The following is a 26,184-nucleotide window of genomic DNA, read 5'->3' as shown; positions in this document are numbered from 1 at the left end:
TGACTGTAAAAGATACATCACTCACAGTCACGTGATACTTTTCGCTGCGATGCGCTGCAACGATGACCAGCACCTGACCGATCGCGTTGCCGGGCGACCAGGAGTGGGAGTCGCTGCCTCCGGCGGTCGGGGCTCCGCCCTAGACCCTAATTGCTCCTCTCGCTCCGCTCAAGTCCCTGCGTCGGGATCCTCGCCAACTCCTGCGAAGCAGGAGCCACGGGGTCTGGGGCGCAGCCCCAGCCGCCGGAGGCAGGGGGGGTCCTGCGTCGGGGATTAGCGGCAAGAAGGAAAGCTCGGTGAGAGCTCCTGAAGCCTCAATTGATCGGCTGCTGATGGTAAATGGAGTGGGAAAGTGTGATTTGGGCAGGGTGCAACAGCAGGTAGAGACGTTGGCGGAAATAAACACGGGGAAAAAGGGTGAGAAAAGCCGGATTAGAAGTCAAAGAGAGAGCCAAGGAAGCAAGGGGTGGATAGGGCTGGAATACTAGAAAAAGCTCACCGGTTACTAGCAGTTCAAGATGAGTATGGGTGATATTTCACTCGGCCGGAAATATCGACCCTAACCCGATGAGCTACCCCTGAGAATACTCAGTGAGGGTTAAGTGGTGGTGCGGGGGGTTACACGCCAGATACAGTAATTTCAGCTGCTCGGGGGTAAGAGAAAGGAACGGAGGATACTGAGTTTGGTATTTGTTGAGAAGACTTTCAGGGATGACTGAGTTGTGGGCGGGTGGGAAAATGGCTTCTGCGGATAACCCTAATACCGCCGACCGAGAATCGGCGGCTCTTTAAAGCAGATGTTGATCGTGAGACAGACTGGACCCTGACAAGGACCACGAAGCAGTCATGATCAGGAGCTTCGTTGTCCAGCAAACACGAGCTATCAGTGCAGTGAATGCATTTTCAGCGGCCCGGTCATTCTCGTCGTCTCAGACAGTGCTGAAGAAAGCACAGAAAAAAGCCCATAAATCAGCTGAGCCTGTGGATGAAGCTGCTGGTGAGTCGGTTGCTCCTCTTGATCTGGACAGTTTGGATGCCAAATACAAAAAGACGTTACAAGTGTTCAATGAGAAACTGAAAGAGATTCGCACGTCGAAAATCGATGTGTCTAAATTCACCAGCATTCCAGTGACGCTACAGCACGGAGAATCGCATCTCTTAAACGAGATTGCTACACTGCAATTGAGAGGTAACCGTCTGTCGATAGTGGTATTTGATCCCAAGCATGTGAAATACGTGTCGACGTCGATTCTGTCGCATCTCAACATCACTCCTCAGGTGGATCCTAAAAACAATCAGACCCTGTTAGTTTCATCTGACACCGACAGCGGTGACGACAGTAGCCACGAGTCGCAGATTCTCAAGGAAATCAAGCAATTGCACGACCATTTCCGCAACTCTCCTTCCAAACACTCGCTGTCCCAGATCCGAGCAGGCGGCCTGTCACACCTGAAACGGGCACTAAAGTCAAAAGACATCGACAAAGACAGCTTCCGCAAACAGTCGGAGAGGGTCGAAAAGGCATTCAAAGACTACAGCGATAAGCTGGCCAGCGCATTCAAAGCTGCTCAAAACTCGTCTCGCTAGAAACGGATGCCTCCGGCGGCTGGGGCTCTGCCCCAGACCCCGTGGTTCGCTTCGCTAGGGCGTCGGGCGGTGTCATTGTAACTCTATCTCTCTATGTATACATACACGATCCGTATATATGAACCTATAAATATATGAACAAGTCACAGATATATCATGCAAAACGTCCCCGGCCATGATCCCAGCCGCTCGCGAAGCGAGCACAACGGGATCTGGGGCAGCACCCCAGCCGCCGGAGGCACAACCCCCCTACCCACTGCGAGCCAGCCTCTGAAGCGCCCTCAACCGTCCCCAGATCCCCTGGCCATATCCGACCTGGTTGATGGCTTTGACCATTTCCCAGGCTTTCGTCGCGTCCGGAATTGGATAGTCCAGAGGTCGTGGAATCGTGGTTTTGACGAGTGGGAACCGGTCGTAGCAGATGCTTTTTTCCACACACAGACCTCGGAGTCCCTCGGTGCCGCCGAATTTCCCGTAGCCACTGCCTTTGATTCCGCCAAACGGCAGCTGGCAAAGAGCATAGGTCGCAAAGTCGTTAAGTGCGACGTTGCCACACTCGAGCCGGTCGGCGATATCGCTCAGAGTCTGTTTGGATGAGCCAAATACAGACGCTCCCAGCCCGTATTCAGTCGAGTTGGCGAGGTCGACGGCATGGTCGAGATTATCGGCTTTGAATAGCAGCAGGATGGGTCCAAATACCTCTTCTTGAGCAATGTCCATATCTTGAGTCACATCTATCAGAAACGTGGGCGTGAAATAGTGTCCTTGTGGGTATTTTGGATGACTGTATCTGGATCCTCCATGAACCAATTTGGCTCCTTGCGCTACTGCTCGCTGTACTAATGATTCTAACATATCGAATCTGGTGCCGTTGATGGTGGCTCCCATATCAATGACTTCTTGTTGGTCAATTGACGAGCCCAGTCGAATTTGCGAGATGGTTTTTTCAAGAATGGGAATCAGTTTGTTATAACTATTGGGTAGAGCGATGACCCTCTCCACACCTATACAATTCTGACCCGAGCTTTGGAACGTTCCTCGCAAAATAATTGAAGCAATTCCTTCTAAAGTGCGGTCCGTCACATCATCCAGCACAATTAATGGGTCTTTACCACCCAATTCACACACCACTGGTGTCAAAGACACAGCAGCCGCTGTTGCTACCTGGTGAGCCACCGGTCGCGAGCCAATGAATGTAATGTGATTGAGTCCAGGATGCGACGTCAGAAAATCGGCGTCTTGAGGCCAGCATGCAATGAGCTGGACAAGGTCTTCATCAAATCCGTTAATTCGTAACGCTTCTTTGGCAATCTCGAGAAAATGCAGCGATGACCATACTACAGATTCCGAGCATTTGACGACAATGGCATTTCCAGTAAACAGAGCAGCTGCTATAGGACCCATTAAATTATGCAAAGGATAGTTCCACGACACCATTGCTGCCACGACTCCAAGAGGTTCATATCTGATTTCTGCCCCTTTATATGACATGAGGATATTAGTAGGTCCTGGACGTTTGGATACAGCTAAAGACTGTTCACCATGAGCGACTATCCAATTGAGTTTTTCCAAAGTGACGAGAATTTCGCCTAACGAGGCATCTAACATAGTTTTTCCTGTATCACGACAAGCGATGCGAGCCACCTGTTCCTGGTGGTCATTGATATACTTGGATATAGTATTAAGTACGGTACGACGTTGGCTGAAAGTCGACGATTTCCAGTTTTTCTGCGCTTTATGCGCTTTATCAATGATAACATTCATATCATCTCGAGTATGAGCAGGAAATTTGCCTAAAGACTGGCCTGTAGCAGGACAGTAGCACTGGATATTGGCGGGATCGGTCGAATCAAACACCGACACTGGCGAGATCCGTTTGCCCTTCCAATGAGGAAGTGCCTCCTCCGGAGTGGGCAGATGAAACGATTTTCCCTTCTCCTTGCGTTTAGAATCCAGTACCCGTCGGCTAAGAAGATACACCGTAGGTATCAACACCAACAGCAACGCAGCTGATATTTCTGGCAGTTTCATGTTCAAAAATAACCAGTTCCTCTTCTACAGCATAACCAACGTTAACCTGAACCTCGTGAACCTCGTAAAACCGTGATCCCAAAATCCTCTTCTGAACTTCTCAATAAACCGTGTCCGCAGTCCTAGCAACGACAAATCCTCTCGCAATTCTCCACAAATCACCTCTCAACCTCAATATCCACTCCTCACGTGTCGGTCTTAATTGTCTTACTAGTCCATGCTGCTCTCTGTACATCATTGCACCGGATGTTAGGGTTCACTCTGGACCCTGTTTCAGGGTCCGCTCGGAGCGTCTCTAGGGAGAAGGGCCTGCCTCCGGCGGCTGGGGCTCCGCCCCAGACCCCGTGGCTCCTCTCGCTCCGCTCGAGTCGTTGCGTGGGGATCCCCGGCTGAGGGGTAGAGTGGGAGGGGAGGGGGGAACTCCGGTGGGGGTTGAGAACAATTGGACTGATTGGGGACCAGATTTCGACGGTTGGAGCCGTTATTCAGCTGCTAAGTAATGATAACAGTCCTTTTTGGGATATTATTAGACACTGAAGAGGGGCTCTAAGATCAGTATCTTTAGTGGAATATTTCAGCAGCAAATATTCTCTTAACGAATCACTTACCTCAGCAAGATTACGTCGCGAAAAGCGACTAAACGTGGGATTTTGGCTACGTTTCTTGGTCTGTTTGAATCTCTCCACTATTGAAAGTACAGAAACCTCTTTTTCCGGCTAAAAATGAACCCATAAGCCGAAAATAAACCCGCTGCAAAAATCCCAGATGTTAGGGTTCACTCAGGGTCTATTCAGGGTCCAACGATACTGGCACCCCCGACGAAACGACTCGAGCGAAGCGAGAGGAGCCACGGGGTCTGGGGCGGAGCCCCAGCTGCCGGAGGCAGACTCACCACCCCGAAAAGCAGAGCATAAATAGCATTTAATTACGGGAAAAACATCAGAAATTAGGCGTTGATGTGAGGAGAGGGGGTAGGAGTGGTGATAGAGTCGATGATCCGGCTGATGATCTTGTCCTTAGCAGCAGCGGCGTCGGCCTTGATCTTGCTGAGCTCGGCCTGAATCTTGGTCTCGGCCTCTTCAGTGGCTTTCGAGGTGGTTCCCGAGTGCTGGCAGGGGTTAGTATTTGGGGGAGAGGGGGTCGTGTCTTCGGAGGCTGGGGCTCCACCCCAGACCCTGTTGCTCCTCTCGCTTCGCTCGAGTCGGAAGTCGAGGGGCCTGGGGATCTCCTGCGAAGCAGGAGCAACGGGGTCTGGGGCGCAGCCCCAACCGCCGGAGGCATGTTATTGGTAGAAGAAAACGTACCTGAGACTCTTTCTGTTGAAACTCGGCCTCCTTGGACTTCTTGTAAGCCTCGATTTCGGCGGCTGCGTCAGTTTTGGCGGCCTTCAGGCGTTGGGTGCGGACTGTCATGTTAGTTCGTGAACTGCGAGTAACGAGGGATGTAAAACCATCGAGGAGCTTTCCGACGATTTTAATTTCAGTGTATAGAGACCTTGTCACTAAAATTACAAGAAAATCAAAATTTAGTGCTGCCAAGGTCTCCAACAGGAAGATAGTTCTCACTTACAAGCTCTGGCCTTTTGGACGATCTCGTGAGCCTTGCGCTCAGCCTGGAAAACTTGTTAGTACCTCTGTCAAGTAAATTACTGGTACGTTTCAATCTGTTGTCGCAATTGAAGACTAAAATGAGTCCATTGAGCTACAGAACCGATAAAAATCTTGAGGGATAGCACGTACCTCCAAAAGGGTCTGGATTCCGTTCGAGTTCTGGGCAGACTGGGTTTATAGTTAGTAAAAGCCTGGTAATTTTCGTCAAAATCACAATTTCAAAAAGGCCAAGAGTCCAAAAAAGCAGTTCCAAGACCAGAATTGCAACTTTGAACCCCTATCTCGTCTCATAATCCACCACCAGCAAAAGACAGCCAAACGCTACGATCTACGCCGCTCCGCGAAGCGGAGCACAACCAGGTCTGGGCGGAGCCCAGCCGCCGGAGGCATGTCCCCCCAGCACACAGTGTACAGAAACTCACCATTTTGAATGTGGAATGGGCGAATTGTGTCGATGTCGAGATCTCGGTATCAGACAAACGAATGTGAAGTGATGAGAACCAACCAGTCCTTGGCTTGATTGTGAACGTGCAGGCCTAACCCAGCCAGCCAGCCAAAAAGTCCCAGCCGAGCCGCGGGAGCGGCAACGCCGCAGATAAGGACTGGAGGCAGATCTATGGATAATGCACGATCTTATCTGAAAAATAAATATTTATTTTTGTTCACCCAAAGTTGATCTGGTGTTGATTTAGAGGATCAGGATCCAAATCAGTTGAGAAGAAATTAAGGGTGGTGGATTCAATGGACTCGGATCTCGCGAATTTGTGTGAGCAGTGTTTTAAAAATGAATTCAAATATAAATGTCCTGCCTGTGCTATAAGAACATGTTCTCTCGAATGCTCGAAACTTCATAAGCAACAGACCAAATGTACTGGGCTGGTGGATCCAGCTAAATACTTTTCTCGGCACGACATAGCAGCATCTCCAGCTATTATTAATCGAGATTACAGCTTTCTGCAGACCCTGGATCGTGAACTGGTACTTGGGAAACGCACAGTTAGTGAGGTATTGACAGCGTCGAACTCTGGTAAACGAAGTCGGCAGCAGCAGATTCAGCAGAGGAGACGGGGTGGTCAGCGGTCTGATGAGAGACTTGTCAACGGAATTCGAGTAAAGCAACTGCCGCAAGGCATGCAACGAAGCATAAGCAATAAATCAGGCTGGAACAACAAACGCAAGAAGTACTTCTGGACCGTGGAGTGGATCTTTATCCACAGCAACGGTGATAGTAGTGAGACAGTCGGTGAAACGAGTAAAAACCAAATTAAAGACGAAGAAACTAAAAGGGAAGAAACCAAAGAGGAGGTAGAAGGTACCAGCGACGATATCCAAGAACAGCCTATAGACCAAAAGAGTCCTGACGGTGATAGTACCAGCATCGAACAAAATAGCATTGCAGACGACACCAAAGAACGAATTACGGAACAAAAGAGTTCTGACAGTGACAGTACCAGCATCGAACAAAATAGCATTGCAGACGACACCAAAGAAAGAATTACAGAAGAAAAGAATCCTGACATTGACAGTACCAACATCGAACAAAATAGCATTGGCGACGGTGCTAGGATCACCTGTACAAAAGAAGTTCCTGATAGCGAGATTTTAGACGAAGCTGCCCGGCGGATATACAAGTTCAGCCCCGGCGGGACGGACCTCCCAGCTGCCTCAAAGCTAGCAGTTTACTTAAAAAAGGTCGACTGTCCAGCCAACAAACCCCAACTGATCAAACTGGACGGCGAAAAACCGCTAGCAGAAGCACTGGCCGGCCAGTGCGTGCTGGAGTACCCAACTCTGTTCGCCATAATCGGCAAACAAGGCTCTCACGAACCGACAGACCTCCCAGCAGGATATTTATTAGACGAAGGAGACGCTTCCAGTGACAGCTCTACCGACTCCAGCGACGACTCTAGCACCACAGCCAGTGATTCCAGCTCCAGCTCCAGCGAGTCCGACTCACCACCCGCCGAAGAGTCTTCAAAAGGACCGTAGGGGTGGGGACAGGCCTCCGGCGGCTGGGGCCGCGCCCCAGACCCCATTGCTCCTGCTTCGCAGGAGATGGCTGGGACCGTAGACGGAACGACTCGAGCGTAGCGAGAGGAGCCGGGGGGTCTGGGGCGCAGCCCCAGCCGCCGGAGGCAGCACCGTGCGAAGAAGTAGTAATAGCAGGTCGTTATGTGAAGCAAATATAAATAATTCGTTAGAAGCCCCCAGAGCTACTTTTTGAACGAAAAGTACTCGAAGGGGCATGCAATGCCAGAGATGCTGATGCTGATTCCCTTGGATGGGGTTTCTTCGCCAGCCAGATGCATGGCTTGGCCGACGGTGTCGGTGTGGACAATGTCATAGCCAAACTTTTTAGATACTCGTTGGACTCGTTTTTCTTCGTCCGAGAGTTGGGTGTCGTCGAGGTCGCAGCCGTCGTCGATTTCGAATTTGCCTTTCATTTTGGGTTTCTTCATGTCGCGTTTGTCGGTTTGCACGAGGTAGCCACCGCTGTCGGTTTTGCCGTAGAATTTCAGGGTGCGGTAGCGCTGGGTGGGAAGGTACGACGGTGGTTCGCACACGAGCTCAGAGACTACAAACACCTGGTGTGCACACAGAGCAGACAGAGAATAGAATTCGTAGCCGGAAGTGGCATCAAAGAGTTCTCGACTGCTCGAAGGGTTGTGCGACAGGTTCGGAGTTGACAGTCTGACTGGGGTCTCGGTAGTCTCATCCTCGGATTTTAGTTGGGTTTGGGTCGAGTTTCCGACAGCTGTCACAGTTTCTAAAGACTTGGATGCTAGGTTAGCTGTTTTGCTGGGATTGGCACCATAGTCTCCGGGATCCGAATCAGATGACTCTGGCGAGGTGGCTACGATACTGGCAGAATTTCTGGGACTTATGTCAAGAGTTGGATACGTGGAAACCGAGGTTGGAGCGGTGGTAAGTTCAAATGCAGCTGCTGATGCAGAACTGAGATCAGAGTTCACTTCAGCGGTTCTGATTTTGAGAATCGGCTCTTCAACAGGAGGGCTGTCATGATCCTCGCCTAACTCTTCGTTCTGTGATTTGCCTGATTCGGTCGTATCTTTTGAACTCTGAGTTGAACTCGACTGAGCATTTACACTAGCTTCATCAACTGACGTTTTCTTCTTTTCCTTTAACTCTTGGACAGGACCCGGTTCCTTTACCTCTGGTGTAGAGTATTCGCCAGCAGTTGTTCCAGTTCCAGTACCACTGGCAGTACCATTATCAATCTCCGTTTCAACCTCATTCTCCTCACCATGGGTCTCAACGGGCATCTTCTGAAAAGGGTATGAGGGAACTGTGACCTTGTAATAGTCGGGGTACTCACATTCAATTGCACTTCGCCGAATGTTTTTGTACTGAGTCTGGCCAGCAGGGACAAAAGGAGTGGGCTGTCGTTGGTTCTTGAAATTAGAACTCTTCTTGTTCTGTGTAGAATAGTATCCAGAAACCTGACCTGCAACATTGACATTGCCATTGCCATATCCATTTTCACCATTAGTGGTATCATACCACCCATCCATGTAATTTTTTGCCTGATTATTATTATCATAGTAATAGTCATGATACGACTCATACCCTCTATATCCATTAACCTCATTTTCATACTTCATGGTATCATCTCCATCGGCATCCTGCTCCTGACCTCCATACCTGTCATCTCCATCCTCATCATCTTCGTCGTCATCCTCGGAATCATCGTTCTTGCCAGCTTTCGAAGCCTTTTCACGCTTGCGTCTCAGATTCCGAGCTTTCGTCCTTGGCTTGCCTTCATGAGGAGTTCCTTTAATCCGAATCTCAACAACATCACCGTCACGAACCAGATGTCGCATCTGATGCTTGGAACTCATTTCAATGCCCTCTAAATAAGCCTTGTTTTCGTCGGTTCCGGTCAATGCCTCGACAAATTCACCCACAGTGGCATTCTGCGTCTCGCTATCCAGCGGCCACCAAATCAGGTTCTTATCACCCACCTTGAGTTTGAACCTCATTGTGGATAGACACCGAACCAGACCTGCCTCTCATTATATAAAACTATAGACAGGTGCGGCTTTTTTAAGCTCACAGATCGACCTGTCGACTCTCCTGAATCTTAACCTTTTCTGTCCAAATGCATGGGCACCGTTGTTATCTCACATGGACTGGTTTGCATTTAATTCCTATTCGGTACATCGAGATCTCAACGAATTCTGCCTCCGGCGGCTGGGGCTCTGCCCCAGACCCCGTGACTCCTCTCGCTTCGCTCGAGTCGTTGCATCGGCCGTCCCACTGAAGTTTGGGGGTGTTTCAAGGCTGATTTATGAGCTGTGGTACGTTTAATGGATTTATAAACTGGCCTCTTTTTCTGATGATTGGGTCTCTTTATCTGGCTCTTCTCTTACTGGAGCAGGATATTTCGCCAGCATCAGCTCGAGATCTGTCTCGCTTAGGTCGGCAAGCTCGTTGAAATTGTACCGGTCACAGATATCCGAGATCCACTTCATACGGGTGGTAATAGTATTCTTATCATAACCGGTTTCTTTGCCGCTTATTTCGTCTGTGCCAGTAGTATGTTCTCTGAGCATCTTCCTCAGCTTGCCAACGTTATAAATAGCTTTTTCGATGTTCAGTTCGTCCAGCTGGTTCTCAATTCCAACCCTCACTTTTCTAGCCAGTCTCGGGGCAGCTCCGCCTGTCGAAACCATTACTTGTAAAGGTCCCTTCTCAATGACCGAGCCGAAATAGAAATCGCATTCATCTGGGATATCTGCGACGTTCACTGGAATCTTCCGCTTCTTGCACTCCAGATATATCTTATGTGACAACTCCCTGTCGTCGATTGCCGAAAACACCATATCGTAATCCTGTTCAATCTCCGCCAGCGGATCCACCACGAAATCTGTCTCCAAATCCACATCGCGTCTCTCCACTCTGTTCAGCTGCATCGTACTCTCCAGATCCTCAATCTCCGTCACCACCTCCGGTGCAATCACTGTAACCAACCCACCGGCCTTCACCGCAGCTTCCACCCTCCCCTTCGCGACCTCACCTCCGCCAATCACCAGCACATGCTTGTTTTGTAACTTCCAGCCCACTAACAACATCCCCACTCTCAATGTTCTCATCCCATCATCTCCCCTCACATCTCTGCTTCACGAACATTAATCACCCGCCGCACAACCAGCGGCTCCCCACCGGCTGTCACGATTCCAGCTTCCCAATAGCTTATCTATCCGTTATCCTCCGACGTCTACCGACTACCTCCGCATGTCAGCCGTTAAGTCGTCGTTGATAACTGATTCAACATATGAGAATTACGCACAGGATAACGATGCAACTCACAACTGTCTAACGTGCTTTGGTTAATGTTTATTACTTAAATCAAGTGCTAACTGTAGTTGCATTCTCAGTGGTGGATAACCTGTTGGATTAGCAGGTAAAGTTGAGTGTGTTTCTTGTATCGTGCTACTAATATTGTTATTAGGTGATGATGGCTGTTTAACATCAAGACCGCCCGAAACTAGATCCTCAGCACGGAGATCGTAATCAATAACACCAGACATTAGCAAATCTCCTCTCATCTCATAGCCATCGAATGATATGCCAGTGTACGCATATTTACTAAATTCCACTAAGCATGGAAGCACCTCTCTGTACAACCTGTTATTGAAGTAATAACCAGAAAGATTGGCAATAGTAAACATACTATACTCTGCTGGGATGAAATAATAGAATTGATGGTCCACTCTTCTTATGCAGTCTAAAGCGTTATTCATAGCCGTATAGTTTAAACCAACACTAATGGAAGATCGAATAAGAGTGACAAACAAAAGAATGCTAAATACTAACATGATTAGCTATCAGTCACAAATATAAATGATAAACGATAAATTAAAAACTAGAAAAACATGATTGTCAGGTGAGGCTTCCGAAGATGACACCGGCCTCCGGCGGCTGGGGCTCTGCCCCAGACCCCGTAGCTCCTCTCGCTCCGCTCGAGTCGTTCCGTCTACGGTCCCAGCCATCTCCTGCGAAGCAGGAGCAACGGGGTCTGGGGCGCAGCCCCAGCCGCCGGAGGCAGATGTCCCCCTTCAAAGTGCGAATGAGTGTATTTATATGCGTTACAGATCGTTAAAAGAATTCAAGAGAGGGTTTAGGCAGCGCGACCGCTGACGCCGGTCTCGGCGAGGCGGGTGGCCTGCTCGCCCGCGCGGACGATTTTGTCTCCCGAGGTGGACTGGATGATGTTGACGTCCTTCTTCTCGGATTGGGCCTTTTTCCATACCTCGACTTCGCAACCTCCTCTAATGACGGCCACTCTCATGGTGGCCAAGAGGTTGTGGGCAGCGTTGGAGTGGTTGTATACACCGCCGTTGAAGACTGCAGTACCATCCTTGCCAATGGCAGACTTGATCAGAGCCTTACCACCAGGGTGATGCTCGATGAAGTCAGTGATATCGTGAACAATGCCCGAGATGAGAACCAGACATTTACCTTGCTCTTTGGTTTGTTGCTTGAAGTCGTCGAATTCAATGACAGGAAGCTGCTCAATAGGAACTCCCCAGTTAAGACGGGCTCTCCATTTATCAAGCTTCTTTTGCTTTTGTTGCACAAGACCTTGCTCAATAGCATTTTGTGAAAACTTTTGTAGGTTGTATGCGAGTCCCAATTGCTTCATGGTCCAGATGAACATCTTGGTAGGATCGTATTGGTACCATTTAAGAGCGTTTCTGTAGTCACTGGGGAACTCGTGGTGGAAGTTGTGGTAACCCTCACCAAGAGTAGCGAAAGCAGTGATGGCGTGGTCACGGGGAGTACGACGGTCGTCAAAGGGTTGTTCACCGATCCAATGGGCTAATGAGTTAACACAGAAGGTGGATTGGTGCACAACAAACAATCTCAAAACACCGGCGTAAAGAAGACCACCAGTCCAGTCGCCCCATCCGAAACCAGCTACAAGAGTAGGGAACACATAGGCCATGGCAAACAAAAAGTAAAGATAGTGTTTGTGTTGGAATCTGACCAGAGGGTCGGCAATGAGATCGGAAATGTCGGTACGGCCCTTCAATTGGGGGTTTTGGTGGAACATCATCCAACCCATGTGAGAGAACATAAATCCACGACGAGCATCATAAGGATCCTTCTCGGTATCAGTGAATCGGTGGTGAGTACGGTGTCCGTTAGACCACCACTTGACAGAACCTTCACCAGCTCCACTACCAACCAACAAAAGGAAGATTTGAAGAGGCAGTCTGGCCGAATAGGCTCGGTGTGACCACATACGGTGGTAACCGGCGGTAATACCCAAACCGGTCATGAAATAGTAGATAAAAGACCAGATAAAAGTCTTGAGAGAAAGATGAACAAAAGGAACAAAACAGAATCCAATCATAGGATAAATGAAAATCAGTGTAGTATTAATCCAGTTGATGTGAAGATACCAATTGGACCAGGTGAATGGCTGCTCGGAAATATGTACCTTTTTCTTCTCGACGCCGCCGGCCGAAACAAATGCTCCAGTATTGGCAGTCGAGGCATTCTTTTTTCTGTTGATATTGGTCTGATCACGACTGGCTTTACCAGTGGCAATAGCCTCGACTTCTTCAACCGACAATTGCTCGAGAGCTGACATTTCGACTAAAATTTCTATGTTATTGATTGATTTGTCAATTTGTTGAGTGGTTCAGTTTGGTTGAGACGGTGGCTTCGTTACAGTACTATTGAGATAAAATACTGATAACTTTGATAGCAAGCAGACACAAGTCAAATTGATACACTAACAAAAATCTTTAGCTGAGTACGTCTTTATCGTCCTGACGAAACAAAAAAAGAAGAAGCACAAATGAAAATGCTGCAATTATCTGTTATATATACGCCTGAATTATAGGGAAAGGATGCAAAACTGTGGGTGCGCAAATATACCGGTGTTACATGATATGCACTTTAATAGGATAAAAAAAAGAAACCATCTGGACTAGTGGGATCAACAAACGAAAAAAATTAAAAAAATAAAAAAGTTCAATTATCAGGAAAAAGCAATTCTGCTCATCACGGTGCATTGATTTTATCGGCTTATACACCAGTTCATTTCACTCGTCTCCCACTGTTTACCCGCTGTTTTCTGTAATGGCGTGTACTTTTTCCCCCAGTGGGGGTCACTACCATTTCTCCCAGTGACCCAATGGCCTAGCCAGCCATTTACGACCCTAAAACTAACTCCAACCACCTAAAACCAACTGCCAACCAACTGACCAGCTTGCTGGGGTCTGATAAGGGGAAACCTTCCGGAACTGCCCTTACGGCCACTACCAATCCATCCAGCCCATTCCGGCCCTACAAGCCCCACCAACAGCTCATCTCCCTTACTACGGACCCGAGCTTGCAGCTCCATCGCCTACACTGCCTGCCTGCTGCCGAACACCCCTCCATCCGCCCGAGTTAATCTGACCCCCAACGCTCCATCCAGGAACTGACTTCAGGGGCCAGGGCCACTTTTGCCTCCGGCGGCTGGGGCTCCGCCCCAGACCCCGTGGCTCCTCTCGCTTCGCTCGAGTCGTTTGCGTCGGGAGTCCTAGCAATTACTTGATTAATTGAAATGGCCAATTTGATCTGCTAGCAGCCGAGCAATCAAGCAACGATGATAGGGTAAAAAAGGCTGTGGACGGGGCAAACTGGGGAACCGCAACGTCACTGATCCTCCGGTGTACCTCAGAATGCCCCAGGTTGGTTTTATTACGCATCTGGTCACCAGTTAAGAGGCAACATCCCTCCTACTCATTGCCTCTCACCACCACCTCTAGCACGTATTTTAACTTTATCTATCGCATCTCACAATCTCAATCAATTCCCAATAGAAAAAGAAATCTGACAGTTGCCCTTTTGCAACGGTCCTAACCCTATGCGGACTAGTTTGTTGGGAATTTCCCAACATTAACCAAGGTTAGGGTTTAGGGCAATCCAACATCCGAGGTAGGTTGTGAAATCAACATCCATAATAGGACCCGTGCGACGGGGGATGTCTACCGACTAGGCCTGACTCCTGTTGTGGTTTGTGGTTGTTGTTGTCGAACCGAATAGATCAGATGTTCGACCGAACCGGCTGAAAGTCAATGATGTGGTAACAGCACAATTCTGGTGTCGGGTTCAGGTTCACTTTCCTCCGTCAGTAAGGCCATGTTGCTGCAACCGATCCTCAACCACTCCTCTATCAATACACTTTGTTACACAATAGTTAAAGTAGTTAGACACTTACACAATAGTTAAATAGTCATAGATAAACAAATCAGTTCAACAGTTCAACATACTTCACTGGATTAGATACTCTTGGTTGCGCATGGCCTTACATGGCAGACAACCAGCTCTACAGGGATTAATCCACTAATGCCTCGGCAGCAACAAAGAAAATCGCCACCACGACAACCACTAGCTTCGTTCTAGCCACCATTCACCGTCTAACCTCTCACAGAGAACCGATTGCAAGTGCTTATCGGGGCACTCTCCCAAACCGAGAACAGAATTTTTTATTACCGTGGCGCCGATCCGACCAGATCCTGCTGTCAAGCTGCAGATAACGCACAACTGCATATGCATTCTGCAGGCCCAATGGCCGATCAAACCTTACCAGGCACCTACACAAATCCAGTAACACTCGCGTCGATGCTACAATCTACAACGACTGTTCAACAATCTCCAAACGGTGGGCTGACTTGGTACGGGTGGTGTCGGATTGCCTCCGGCGGCTGGGGCGCTGCCCCAGACCCCGTTGTGCTTGCTTCGCAAGCGGCTGGGACCGTGGGGACGGGGGTGAGGGGGGCTTGGTTAGCGGATTTTCGCTCCTAGGTTCAAAGGGAATGTGGATGTGGAATGGGGAGCGTGTAGAGCGTGGATATTGGGTCAATTGCGGTTCGAATGGCGTTTGTTCTTCGGTCTTATGTGCTCCCAGTGGCCAGCTTTTTCCGCTACCAAGCTTGGAAATTTATCGAGTAAAACGGCTGTCGGTCGTCTGCCTTCAGTCCCGATTAAGATTCGTGCAATTGGGAACTTTTGAACGCTTTTCAGCGAGACAAAGTCCGTTCTCGCCGAACTGCCCCTTCTTCATTCCTGTTCTTCTTCAACCCCAAAAAGCCCATCCCCGCGAGCGCCACACCCCCTCGCCCGACTCGAGCGCAGCGAGAGGAGCCCCGGGGTCTGGGGCGGAGCCCCAGCCGCCGGAGGCAGACCCCCATGGACCCTGGTGCAGGGGAGCCCTGCAGGTGCATCGCGAGGCTGAGGGAGCGATAAATTTCAGGTGCAGATCAGAGGGATCATGGAGGATAATGACAGACGGGTCTACAGCTCGGGAGAGCAGTGGTCTGTTGTTGAAACAGGTTATTGGACAGCAGGTGCTTCCGAAGTATCTGAAACCATGGTTTGAAGCGTATACCCAGTACGAAAGACAGCCCGAGTTTGTGAATACAGTGGAGTCGAGCACTGAGAATAGGGAGTACCAGAAGTCGGTTTTGAAGCTGTTTATCCGAAATATCGAATCTGATCACACTAAAGAACTTCATGAGGATGTTTTTGAAGCTTATGCGTCGTATATGATTCCTTCTTTGGATGAGACGGAGAGAAAAAATATTGTTAATTACGCTATTTCGCCGGCAATTGCCGTCCGTCTTTATGAAGAGCCCAACGTGATAGCGCGTGAAGGAGGGACTGGACACCGGACTTGGGAGGCAGCACTGGCTTTAGCAGATTACCTTGTCGATACTTCGTCATTTCAGACCACCCCACGATCTTTTGTAGAGTTGGGTGCAGGTACAGGGCTTGTTGGTCTGGTAGCATGTCAGCTTCCTTACACAGAACAAGTAGTACTCACAGATGGAGATACAACTGTAGTGGACAATCTTGAAGAGAATATGAGACTCAACAGTGGGACAATTGGATCTAAAGTTTGCAGCCAGAAACTATGGTGGAATAAGGACCCTCCTGTTTCACTTGTGAACACAGAAGCTACGATTATAGCAGCCGACGTCACATACGACAGTGACCTCTTCCCAGCATTAGTACAGTGTATTAAACAACATCTCGCATTACCGAGTACAGACAATGCTCTTGTTTCAGCCACCATCCGGTCACCAGAAACCTACCAAGCATTTCTTGACGAATGTGCCACTAACTCGGTCAAAGTTCACGTCCTGAAGACGTACACTTCACCTTTTGCATCGCGGCATTTCTTTATTTCCCCAGAGTCGCCAGACATTGCTGTTCTGCGTCTCGAGCTGTAGCTGGACTCGTCTCGAATATATATACATGGAGAGATATAGAGATCTAGAGATATGTCGTACATGGAGGACATCAACCGGAGCACAAATGCCAAACCCGAGTGAAAAGGAACACTTGCCGAGCGCTCGCGAAGCGAGCACAACGGGGTCTGGGGCAGCGCCCCAGCCGCCGGAGGCAGATCACATCATCCACACATTTATTATTTACGGACTTTAGCAGCGGCCTGGGCCATGGCATCCGCGACCTCGGGGTCACAGCGCAGTTCGTGCTCGAGAAGCTGTTCGACGATCCGTTTTTTGATGGCATCGCGCTCGTCAGGGAACGGAGCGTATTCGAAAACAAGGGAATTAGCACGTTCTTGTTTGAGATGGGTGCTGAGATTAATGATCTGGTCCAGGAGACTGTGCACGATAGTCTCGTTGAGTTCGGGCGGTTGTAGTTGTGGAGCGATTTGGTTGAGACCAATGAATACGCTCACCAGGAGTCGTCTCATTAGTGCAATGGCTTGGAAAGGAATGAGATCCAGGCCCGGGAACAGATCAATAGGAGTAGACCTGGTAATGATTGTGACCTCGGCCATGAATGCTGCCAATAGAATATAGTATCTCCAGTATCTGGCATGGCGAGCATATCCTATTAAATTCAGAAACAGAATGCTCACAAAAGTCACTAGATAGTATCCATATAACGACTCTTTCAACCCTCGTCGCACAATATCAGTCATGGTAAACACCTCGTCAAGAGGGATTGAACTAAACGACTGGCTGTTCTTGAGCGCAGCCAGTTTCCATGCTAGAACATTATATCCCAAACGATCATATCCGAACCGTAAAACTGGATCAGACAGAACCTCGTAACTGGATTTAATAGCCAGCCAGGTATCGTGACTCGTAGCAGCGGTCACTTTATCAGGATGGAATCGCACACTGAGTCGACGATAGGCGGATTTGATCTGCTGGGAACTGGCTCTATGGTCGACTCCCAGAACCGTGTATAATCCTCTATAAGCTCCATCAAGAGCATTTCCTTCATACACCACCGACCAGTAAGCATCCACCACCGAATATATCAGGTAGATGGCGATGACTCCGATGTAGATGACTCGGCGGTGCTGTTGGAACTGGGCATGGCCCCTCAACACGGGTTTGCCCGTGACTTTATAATAAATATTCTGCACCAACGACGTGACCACGTCTGGAATGAAGAACCATCCAATCACGCTCAGTGTTCCTTTAGACGATGTCATGGCGACGAATTTCGACGAATTTTGACCTCTACTTTATTAACGAAGGGATTCTGTGGCACCTCCACCGACTCTCTAACTCGACTCTCGCACGTTCTTTTCGCTTCCTTTTTTGGATCTTCTTCGCTTTCCCACCAACAGACTCTTGATTATCCTGTAATAAATAAAATATCCTGTCGTTTCTGGCTCGTGACGACCGCAGGTGTGCCGATAGCGATACCGTCTGCTGTATCAGAGGTTAAATTAACACGCCTGTCAGCAGGACCCTGATCGACTGCACGCCGCACGTCACCGCGAGCCGCAGATAACACCACCCAAGCAGGTCTCCAGCTATCGAACAGCGAGCAGCAGCAGGAGACCCTACATCTTCGACAGAATTACCCCTGAAAGCAAAAAAAATCATGGCTCCTGACACAGAAACAGGATCTGAAAAAGACCGTTTCGACGACGCCGGAGACCTGGGTACTGTCCAAGACGACTCGGATTCCACAGACCCGGGATCAATTCACGAATCTGCCAGCCCCGACGGGCATGAATCACAGCTTGAGTCGCTGGAAACCGGGCTGGACGAGGACGTGGGGCAATTGGGCACTGCCTCCGGCGGCTGGGGCTCCGCCCCAGACCCCGTGGCTCCTGCTTCGCAGGAGTTTGCTGGGACCGTCGACGAAAATGACAAGCTGGATCAACCGCCGGCGACGGAAGAATTGCAATATGAACTTCGTAGCAATTCAGAAAACGAACATGAACTGAATGAGAATGAAGCTTTAGAAGATGAAAATGACAATCACAAAACTACAGAAGATCCAGCTGACGACCAAAGTTCGGCAATTCCAGAGACGCTGGACGTGCCTGTTGAAGATTCAGAACCCCAAGAGGAACCCCAAGAGGACAATGACAACATCGCTGAAGATGACGATTTTGGCGAATTCGATGATTTTGACGAGTTCGACGAGTTCGAAGAAGCACAGCCAGCTGAATCTGACGAACTGGATCTGGCTGACGACGGCTTTGATCCACCACCAGCCTCCACTGAGTCCCCATTACCAGCACCTTCAACATCAGAAACCACACCTGCTGGCACTATTAATCATATCCCATGCCTGTCAGAAACAGACTTTTCCAATTCTGCTCAATTACAGGCGTCGGTGCTGTCGACACTCAAGGCCATGTGGAAGTCGTCCGAAGAACAATCCCAAACAAACGCATCCATTTCACATCTTCAAAGGTCAATTACTATAGAAAGAACACCGACCCCGTCGTCGGAACGAAGCTATCAATATCACGTAACCGAACCAGGGTCATACTTCTCAGAAAGAAGTGCCTCGCTGTGGCAGCAGCTGGTAGTCGACGGACCCCATATGCATCCTACCGACTGGAAAAAGTCGTCCATTCGCCGGCTATTGCTAGTGTCACTTGGAATTCCACTGGATCTCGACGAGATCCTGCCTAATAAAAACACCAAACGACTGGTGCTGCCAAATACACCCCGCAAGAGCAACCATACAGACAGTAAAAAGAGCCCTGCGAAAGCTGGATCTGGACCAGGACCTACCAACACCACCACCAGCACCACTCCAGAAGGCAAATCTAACGACGTCAGTTCACGAGACAAGAAATCGGACGACGAAAAAGAGGCGCTACGACAAGACACGCAAATCAAGCTGGCCGCATGGCACCAGCTGTCCACGGTGACGAGCGAAGCATTAGACGGCATGAACGAGCCCGAGCTTCAGACCCATGTGTCCACCCTACAAAAAGCATTAATAGAAGCACAAGCCATGTCGACCCAATGGCAGCAACTGCTGCAAGCAGCTTCCCAAGACAAAGAGACCTTCGAAGGAGTCATAGAAAGTTTATTAGAGTATGCTCAAAGACTACGGACCCGGTCCAAATAACCGCGACCGGGTACCAGAGCCCGAAAATATAAATATACAGCCATTTTTCATGGGCGGGAGACCGTGCCTCCGGCGGCTGGGGTTCTGCCCCAGACCCCGTGGCTCCTCTCGCTGCGCTCGAGTCGGGCGTGGGGGGTGTCACGCGAACTGGATCAACTCCACGCACGACTCGAGCGAAGCGAGAGGAGCCACGGGGTCTGGGGCAGAGCCCCAGCCGCCGGAGGCACACAAGGCCCCCTTATCAGTTGACTTCGCCGAGAATGACCGACCGGTCGGACGAGGCAGATGCAATGACCGGTTCGGTGGGCGAGAAGCACACGTCGTTGACAGAGCCGATGTGGCCAGGGAGTTTGTAGAGGATTCGTCGGGACGGGACGTCCCAGATGACGACGGTGCGGTCTGCGGAGCCGGCAGCGATGCGGGATCCGTCGGGTGACCAGCGGGCTCGGAGCAGGTTCTGTTCGATTCCGTGAGGTGCTCCGTCGTACACTTGAAGTGTTCGATTGTCTGAAGTGAACGAACGAACGTTCCATGTTCGGACAGTGTTGTCCATGCCATTTGATACCAGCTGCTGGTCATCTGGTGACACCGCCAGTCCGGTGATATTGGTCTCTCCGTGGCCAGGAAGAGTATAAACAGGAGCCGACGGGTATCTGTAATCCCACGAGTGAATAGTGCCTTCAACTCCGGCAGAAAAAACCTGATCTCCAACTGAAGTAGCTGCTACTGCCAGTATTGGGAACTCGGTCTGGATATAACTGACCGACTCCTTCTGTCTAGGATCCCAAATTCCAATTGTTCCATCGTCGCTTCCTGATATAACCAGTTCAGTTCCTCGTTTTATAATGTCAATAGAATTAATAATATCATCGTGACCAACTTGTTTCAATAATCGTGAACCAGACTCGACGTCCCATACACCTAACGACAGATCTGTAGAGCATGAAAATAGCTGCGAACTGTCTCTAGACCATCTAATATCCAATACAGCTCCTTTATGGCCATTAATAACACCATAATTCTCGTTTTCACCTGCCGAATTCCACAACAAAATCGATTTATCTGCCGAACCCGACGCAATAAACGACCCCGTCGCATCGAACTGCACCGCTAGCACCTCTGCCTCGTGCCCCGACAATTGCACATTTGGCGAGCTCAACGAACTCGTTATCTGCTCCGTTCTACCATCCACTCCTCCCCCCGCTATCAAGGAACCAGATCCAGCACTTTCAACCCTCGGTCTTTTAACAACCGACATTTTTCACTCCCTCACTCTCCAGCCTGAACTCCGCAGGTTCACGACATGCGACTTATTTTGCACCATGCAAGGCTGTGCAGCTCCGCGAAGCGGAGCACCACGGGGTCTGGGGCGGAGCCCCAGCCGCCGGAGGCGGTATCTCTCGGAGTCGGGGTGTGCCTCCGGCGGCTGGGGCGCTGCCCCAGACCCCGTAGCTCGCTTCGCTCGAGGCGTGGGGGTGTGACAGGAGATATTTTATTAGAGGGAAGTTTATAGAGTGTCCGAGGCGTTTTCGTAGTCGCCAGACAGGCTGAGGTCGCTGATTCGCATGTTCTCGGGGGGTTCAATGGATGGAATGAACTCGAGAACGATGTAAATGACGCCCACAAGAGCGATAATGGACCCGGCAATGATACGGAGAACGTGGTCGTGCAGCAAAATGGTGCCTATGAACACATACAGCACCCCTCGTCCGACAAACGAGAACAAAAACGAGGCGTATCGACTCGTCTTTGGCGGCACCTGGAACTCTACATCCCTGTTAGCATCACTCCACGATCCCAGCCATCTCCTGCGAAGCAGGAGCCACGGGGTCTGGGGCAGAGCCCCAGCCGCCGGAGGTAATCCTCTAGTTACGTACCCAAAAACCCGAGTCCCAGACCAAATAGAATCACGTAAATCGCAATAATCGACTGCAAACTCGTTAGTAACCACTCGGTTCATTGGCAGTGGCCGGTCGACGTACGGATTGGCTGGCAGCTGTTAGTTCCTGGTTCACTTTCTAGGTAACGGGGTCAATGCCTCCGGCGGCTGGGGCTTCGCCCCAGACCCCGTGGCTCCTGCTTCGCAGGAGATTGCTAGGACCGTGGAGACTGGTTCTGACCCCCCATCGAGCGGAACTCCCACGAAACTCCTGCGAAGCAGGAGCCACGGGGTCTGGGGCGAAGCCCCAGCCGCCGGAGGCAGTCCGTCACCCCGAAGAACTTACAAAGACACGGGGAAGAATTGCGAGACGCCTCCTAGGACCGCCAGAGCGCCCACGGCGAGGTTGGCGATGCGGAAGACGTTGGTGAGGTCGGACGACACAAGACTCATTTTGCGGTTTGCGGAGGTGAAAACGGCGGTATCGGGGTAGTAGGACCGGCAATGGCTTAATTGCGGTCGGATATCACTGAAAAAAGCGGTTTCGATGAGAACAAATCAAAAAAAATCAAGACTCGCAATCAGACTCTTGACCCTGGTTCACTGCCTCTCACATGCTCCTGCTGCTGCACCCTGATAACCCGCCAGCTCATTTCCGGCCCTAGCCCTGGTGGCGGGACTAGTGTTCTAGCGGGAGCGGCGATGCTTGAAGGGGGGCACTGCCTCCGGCGGCTGGGGCTGCGCCCCAGACCCCCCGGCTCCTCTCGCTACGCTCGAGTCGGGCGTGGGGAGACGGGTTAGTTGCGGTGGGTGGAAATTTGAGGTGGTTGGAGGAGGGTGAGAGGGGGGGTGTTGGGTGGAGGTCGGTGGAGTACTTATGCACGATATTCAATGTGTGTATTTCAGGGGTAGCTGCAGATGGAATTTTCCACCCCCTGGCCGAGAGGAGTGCGATATCGGGCTCCGTCAGCGCGGTGAGTCTATGAGTTCGAGTGTCAGTTGGTGTTTCTGACAGGTTCTCTGGAATATAAATTGCGAAGAATACGGCAAAATAAATCCCTTTAGAATTGTATATCAGAATGCAGGAGCAGCGGGAGAAGCAGGAGAGACATCATCGTCAGCAGCAGCAGCAGCAGGAGCAGCAGCGCGTCCCTCCTGTCTGAGACATCAGCGCCATTGCGGAATGGACACCTAACCGATACTGCTGGTGCAGTGGTCTGCTGGCAAACACGCATCTCCCGGACGCTCATCCAATGATCTGGTCAGTACAATTCTATCCAGTGATTCTAAGTTAACACCCCATCTCGTCCCAACTCCATCAACCGTACCCCATTCACCCCATATCGGGTCCGTGTATGCCTCCCTCTGCGAAGCAGAGGGCCACGGGGTCTGGGGCAGCGCCCCAGCCGCCGGAGGCAGACCCTCGAGGAAGACCCCAGGAAGACCCGCAGAGAAAAATAACATATTGCCATAGATAATAATAGCACTAATAATTTAAAAAAAGACACGACAAAGAAAGCAAAAGAGCCGGGCCGCGAGCATACATTATTTTGATTATTTTAGTGGTTGTGATTGTAGGGTAGACGATTTTTTTGTGTGTATTCCGAACTCGACGGGCGGCGGCTCGATCATATTCCTGCCTGTTAAGCACAACAGAAGTGCCCCGGTGCGGTCTTCAATTAGTCAATCTATTCGGCAACAGCAGCATCTTTAGGCTCGGACTCGTCCTTAACACCAGAAGCAGCAGCAGCAGCAGGAGCAACAGGCTCTTCAGGGGCCTCAGGAGCAACTTCAGACATATCACCGGTCCATAAAGTAAGGTTATCTTTGAGCAATTGCATGATCAAAGTGGAGTCCTTGTAACTCTCCTCGGACAAAGTGTCGAGCTCGGCAATGGCGTCGTCAAAAGCCAATTTGGCCAAATGACAAGCACGATCGGGCGAGTTAAGGATTTCATAGTAGAACACCGAGAAATTAAGAGCCAAACCAAGACGAATAGGATGAGTAGGAGGTAACTCGACACCGGCGATTTCCGAAGCGGATTGATACGACTCGAGCGACTTATCAGCAGCTTCTTTACGCTTATCACCAACAGCAAACTCGGCCAAATAACGGTGATAATCGCCCTGCATTTTGTAGTAAAACACCTTGGACTCACCAGTTTGAGCAGATGGAATCAAGTATTTCGAAAGAACCTCGAGGATATCTTCACAGATCTTGGCAAGCTCGGCCTCAACCTTTTGTCTGTATTCCTTAATAAGAGCCACTTGTACCTCGTTACCCTTACTCTCCTCCTTCTGTTCAATGGACGACACGATTCTCCACGAAGCACGACGGGCTCCAATCACATTCTTATAAGCCACCGATAAAAGGTTTCTCTCTTCAACACTCAACTCCTCGCCAAGTGATGTGACAGCTTTCATATTCTCGACCATCTCTTCATAACGCTCAGCCTGCTCTGCGAGCTTGGCGAGGTAGACAGAATCTTCACGGGTAGTGCTTGACATTCTACAACTGTTAGAAATCTCCTCAATTGACCTACCCTCGATCGGGGGGGGAGGGGGGGAGGGGGTTGCTGCCTCCGGCGGCTGGGGCTCTGCCCCAGACCCCGTGGCTCCTGCTTTCGCAGGAGATGATTGGGATCGTGTAGAAAAAACAGGGATCCCTCACGAAAAACGACTCGAGCGAAGCGAGAGGAGCCACGGGGTCTGGGGCAGAGCCCCAGCCGCCGGAGGCACACCCCCGGCCCCCCAGAAGCGCGTGGATACTCACTTTTGCTGGATTACGCGCTCAATTGGATGTTATCAGGCAGTGGCAGTAGCGTGGGTTCGTTTGCGTGGTGAGTGCGAGTTTCTGACGATGGGTCGGTTATCGCGTTAGCTGGTAGATAAGAGTCAGAATTGGTGATGGTGGGTGGATTAAGCAAGCAGGCACTTTTAGTTTGCGGTTGCAGTTGGCTTTTTTGTTTTGTTTTGTTGTAAAAGACTGGGCTGGGTGGTTTTAAATGACGGTCCTAACCCTACACCCGGGTAACTTTCAGGCCGGGTAGCTCTCGCGACCATTGCCGCTCTGGGGAGAGTCTGTCTCCGGGGCTCTGGGACGCTACCCCAGACCCCGTGGCTCCTCGAGCGAAGTTTCATGAAGGGTGAGGTGTGATCTGTAAATGAATAAAGAGAAGAAAAAAAATGGTGGAAATTGGGTTATAAATAAGGGTTACGGACTGGACATGCGGCGTGCCGGACGGGTATAGCGGACTTAGGTCCGGGACGAGATCCCCTGATCGCCGGCATTGGCGCGGTCGCATGCCGCCGCGATCGCCACCACAACCGCAACCGACCAGATCGTGATGTGATGCGATCGGACAAGCCTGCCTGTCGGTGATGTCATGGAGCAACCTCCCATCGCGGGTGTATCGGCTTTTCACTCGGCCCGCTCCGCTACCCCCTAATTCCGCTACCCACCCGCCAGAAACCGCCTCTCCCCACCAAAAACTCCACTCTCCTCTCCACTTCCTCTCCACTGTACCTGGCCCAATATCATGGCAACGAACCCTAACAAACCACTAGATTCGGGAGTTAAACCCCCTGCTAATCAACGGTCCCCCTACCACCTCCTGCCAAACATGCACCGATCAGCACCAAACCTGTCAACTCTAATTTTCCAGGGGGGGGGAGGGAGCGTGCCTCCGGCGGCTGGGGCTCCGCCCCAGACCCCGCTGCTCCTCTCGCTGCGCTCGAGTCGGTTGCGTCGACGGTCCCGGCCAACTCTGCGAAGCAGGAGCCACGGGGTCTGGGGCAGAGCCCCAGCCGCCGGAGGCAGTCTGACACCCCCCCTAACGGCAGCCTCTAGCGGGCCAATAGGCCTGGGTGAGGGGGAGGAAACGTGCAGCTGCAAATGGCCGAAAAGACGGGTCTGTGGCCGTCGTGGCAGAGGCTAGCGCTGCTGGTTAGTGAGATCGAGGCAGTATTGACCGAAGATCAAACGGGCGTGGTGCAGACACACCGCACCAGACCTAATCAGCGCTATTCGACGTCACTGGTGTCACGGGGTGCATTGCAGCCGGATTCAGGGGGAGGGGTGTGCCTCCGGCGGCTGGGGCGCTGCCCCAGACCCCGTGGCTCCTGCTTCGCAGGAGTTGGCTGGGACCGTCGAGGAATTCTTCGAGGAAGCTGTCACGGAAACCGACTCGAGCGGAGCGAGAGGAGCAGTGGGGTCTGGGGCAACGCCCCAGCCGCCGGAGGCTGCCCCCGTCCCCTGGTTTCTGGTACCGTCGACAGAACCGACTCGAGCGAAGCGAGAGGAGCAGTGGGGTCTGGGGCAGAGCCCCAGCCGCCGGAGGCAGCATCCTACCCCGACAGATAAGGGATGTGGCCGCGGGCACTAGGGGTGGTCTCCCCTGCGGGATGCCGTTGGCAGGGTTTAAGAGGATGGGCACGTTGAGGAAGTGGGTGGAGTTTAGTCGTCGGTGGGAGTGTGTGGGTGGGTGTGTGGGTGGTCATGAGATGGTTTGGAAGGGGATAAGGGGAGGGAGGGGAAGGGGGATTGGGGGTTACATTTCGGTACATGAGATGGGTCGAGGAGCGAGGGGATTGAATGATCGGACTCGACTCGAGTCGTTTCTGTGTTGGCGCTGGTCAACTGGCGAGACACATGTTTACCGACGGTGCCGGGTCGAGTTTGATTGGA

At 50.9% G+C, this 26,184-nt stretch overlaps 10 protein-coding genes across 10 annotated transcripts; 4 read left to right on the top strand and 6 right to left on the bottom strand.

Moving 5' to 3' along the window:
- Window positions 1–846: 846 nt before the first annotated feature.
- Window positions 847–1,587, top strand: RRF1 (Rrf1p; the record flags this gene model as incomplete). Its single annotated transcript, XM_018881422.1, has 1 exon — window positions 847–1,587. One exon carries the CDS (start codon window positions 847–849, stop codon window positions 1,585–1,587), a length of 741 nt encoding a protein of 246 aa, XP_018734015.1.
- A 249-nt stretch (window positions 1,588–1,836) lies between these two features.
- On the bottom strand, window positions 1,837–3,618 carry MSC7 (Msc7p; the record flags this gene model as incomplete). The annotated part of the gene is made up of 1 exon (XM_018881421.1): window positions 1,837–3,618. The coding sequence occupies one exon, from the start codon at window positions 3,616–3,618 to the stop codon at window positions 1,837–1,839; it is 1,782 nt and encodes a 593-aa protein (XP_018734014.1).
- A 2,351-nt stretch (window positions 3,619–5,969) lies between these two features.
- On the top strand, window positions 5,970–7,217 carry BCD1 (Bcd1p; the record flags this gene model as incomplete). Its single annotated transcript, XM_018881420.1, has 1 exon — window positions 5,970–7,217. The coding sequence occupies one exon, from the start codon at window positions 5,970–5,972 to the stop codon at window positions 7,215–7,217; it is 1,248 nt and encodes a 415-aa protein (XP_018734013.1).
- A 2,345-nt stretch (window positions 7,218–9,562) lies between these two features.
- On the bottom strand, window positions 9,563–10,321 carry MET8 (bifunctional precorrin-2 dehydrogenase/sirohydrochlorin ferrochelatase MET8; the record flags this gene model as incomplete). Its single annotated transcript, XM_018881419.1, has 1 exon — window positions 9,563–10,321. The coding sequence occupies one exon, from the start codon at window positions 10,319–10,321 to the stop codon at window positions 9,563–9,565; it is 759 nt and encodes a 252-aa protein (XP_018734012.1).
- Window positions 10,322–11,370: 1,049 nt separating this feature from the next.
- OLE1 (stearoyl-CoA 9-desaturase) lies at window positions 11,371–12,849 on the bottom strand (the record flags this gene model as incomplete). Its single annotated transcript, XM_018881418.1, has 1 exon — window positions 11,371–12,849. The coding sequence occupies one exon, from the start codon at window positions 12,847–12,849 to the stop codon at window positions 11,371–11,373; it is 1,479 nt and encodes a 492-aa protein (XP_018734011.1).
- Window positions 12,850–15,532: 2,683 nt separating this feature from the next.
- On the top strand, window positions 15,533–16,483 carry AWJ20_4350 (Efm3p; the record flags this gene model as incomplete). Its single annotated transcript, XM_018881417.1, has 1 exon — window positions 15,533–16,483. One exon carries the CDS (start codon window positions 15,533–15,535, stop codon window positions 16,481–16,483), a length of 951 nt encoding a protein of 316 aa, XP_018734010.1.
- A 197-nt stretch (window positions 16,484–16,680) lies between these two features.
- SCJ1 (Scj1p) lies at window positions 16,681–17,727 on the bottom strand (the record flags this gene model as incomplete). The annotated part of the gene is made up of 1 exon (XM_018881416.1): window positions 16,681–17,727. The coding sequence occupies one exon, from the start codon at window positions 17,725–17,727 to the stop codon at window positions 16,681–16,683; it is 1,047 nt and encodes a 348-aa protein (XP_018734009.1).
- Window positions 17,728–18,125: 398 nt separating this feature from the next.
- On the top strand, window positions 18,126–19,619 carry tam14 (uncharacterized protein; the record flags this gene model as incomplete). The annotated part of the gene is made up of 1 exon (XM_018881415.1): window positions 18,126–19,619. The coding sequence occupies one exon, from the start codon at window positions 18,126–18,128 to the stop codon at window positions 19,617–19,619; it is 1,494 nt and encodes a 497-aa protein (XP_018734008.1).
- Window positions 19,620–19,860: 241 nt separating this feature from the next.
- ASC1 (guanine nucleotide-binding protein subunit beta) lies at window positions 19,861–20,877 on the bottom strand (the record flags this gene model as incomplete). Its single annotated transcript, XM_018881414.1, has 1 exon — window positions 19,861–20,877. One exon carries the CDS (start codon window positions 20,875–20,877, stop codon window positions 19,861–19,863), a length of 1,017 nt encoding a protein of 338 aa, XP_018734007.1.
- A 2,309-nt stretch (window positions 20,878–23,186) lies between these two features.
- Window positions 23,187–24,005, bottom strand: BMH2 (14-3-3 family protein BMH2; the record flags this gene model as incomplete). Its single annotated transcript, XM_018881413.1, has 1 exon — window positions 23,187–24,005. One exon carries the CDS (start codon window positions 24,003–24,005, stop codon window positions 23,187–23,189), a length of 819 nt encoding a protein of 272 aa, XP_018734006.1.
- Window positions 24,006–26,184: the final 2,179 nt, after the last annotated feature.

Source organism: Sugiyamaella lignohabitans, chromosome C (assembly GCF_001640025.1).
Source record: "Sugiyamaella lignohabitans strain CBS 10342 chromosome C, complete sequence".
NCBI classification, from domain to species: Eukaryota; Fungi; Ascomycota; class Dipodascomycetes; order Dipodascales; family Trichomonascaceae; genus Sugiyamaella; species Sugiyamaella lignohabitans.
Note: the sequence above shows the minus strand (reverse complement) of the source record. Positions and strands in the feature narration are given on the sequence as shown.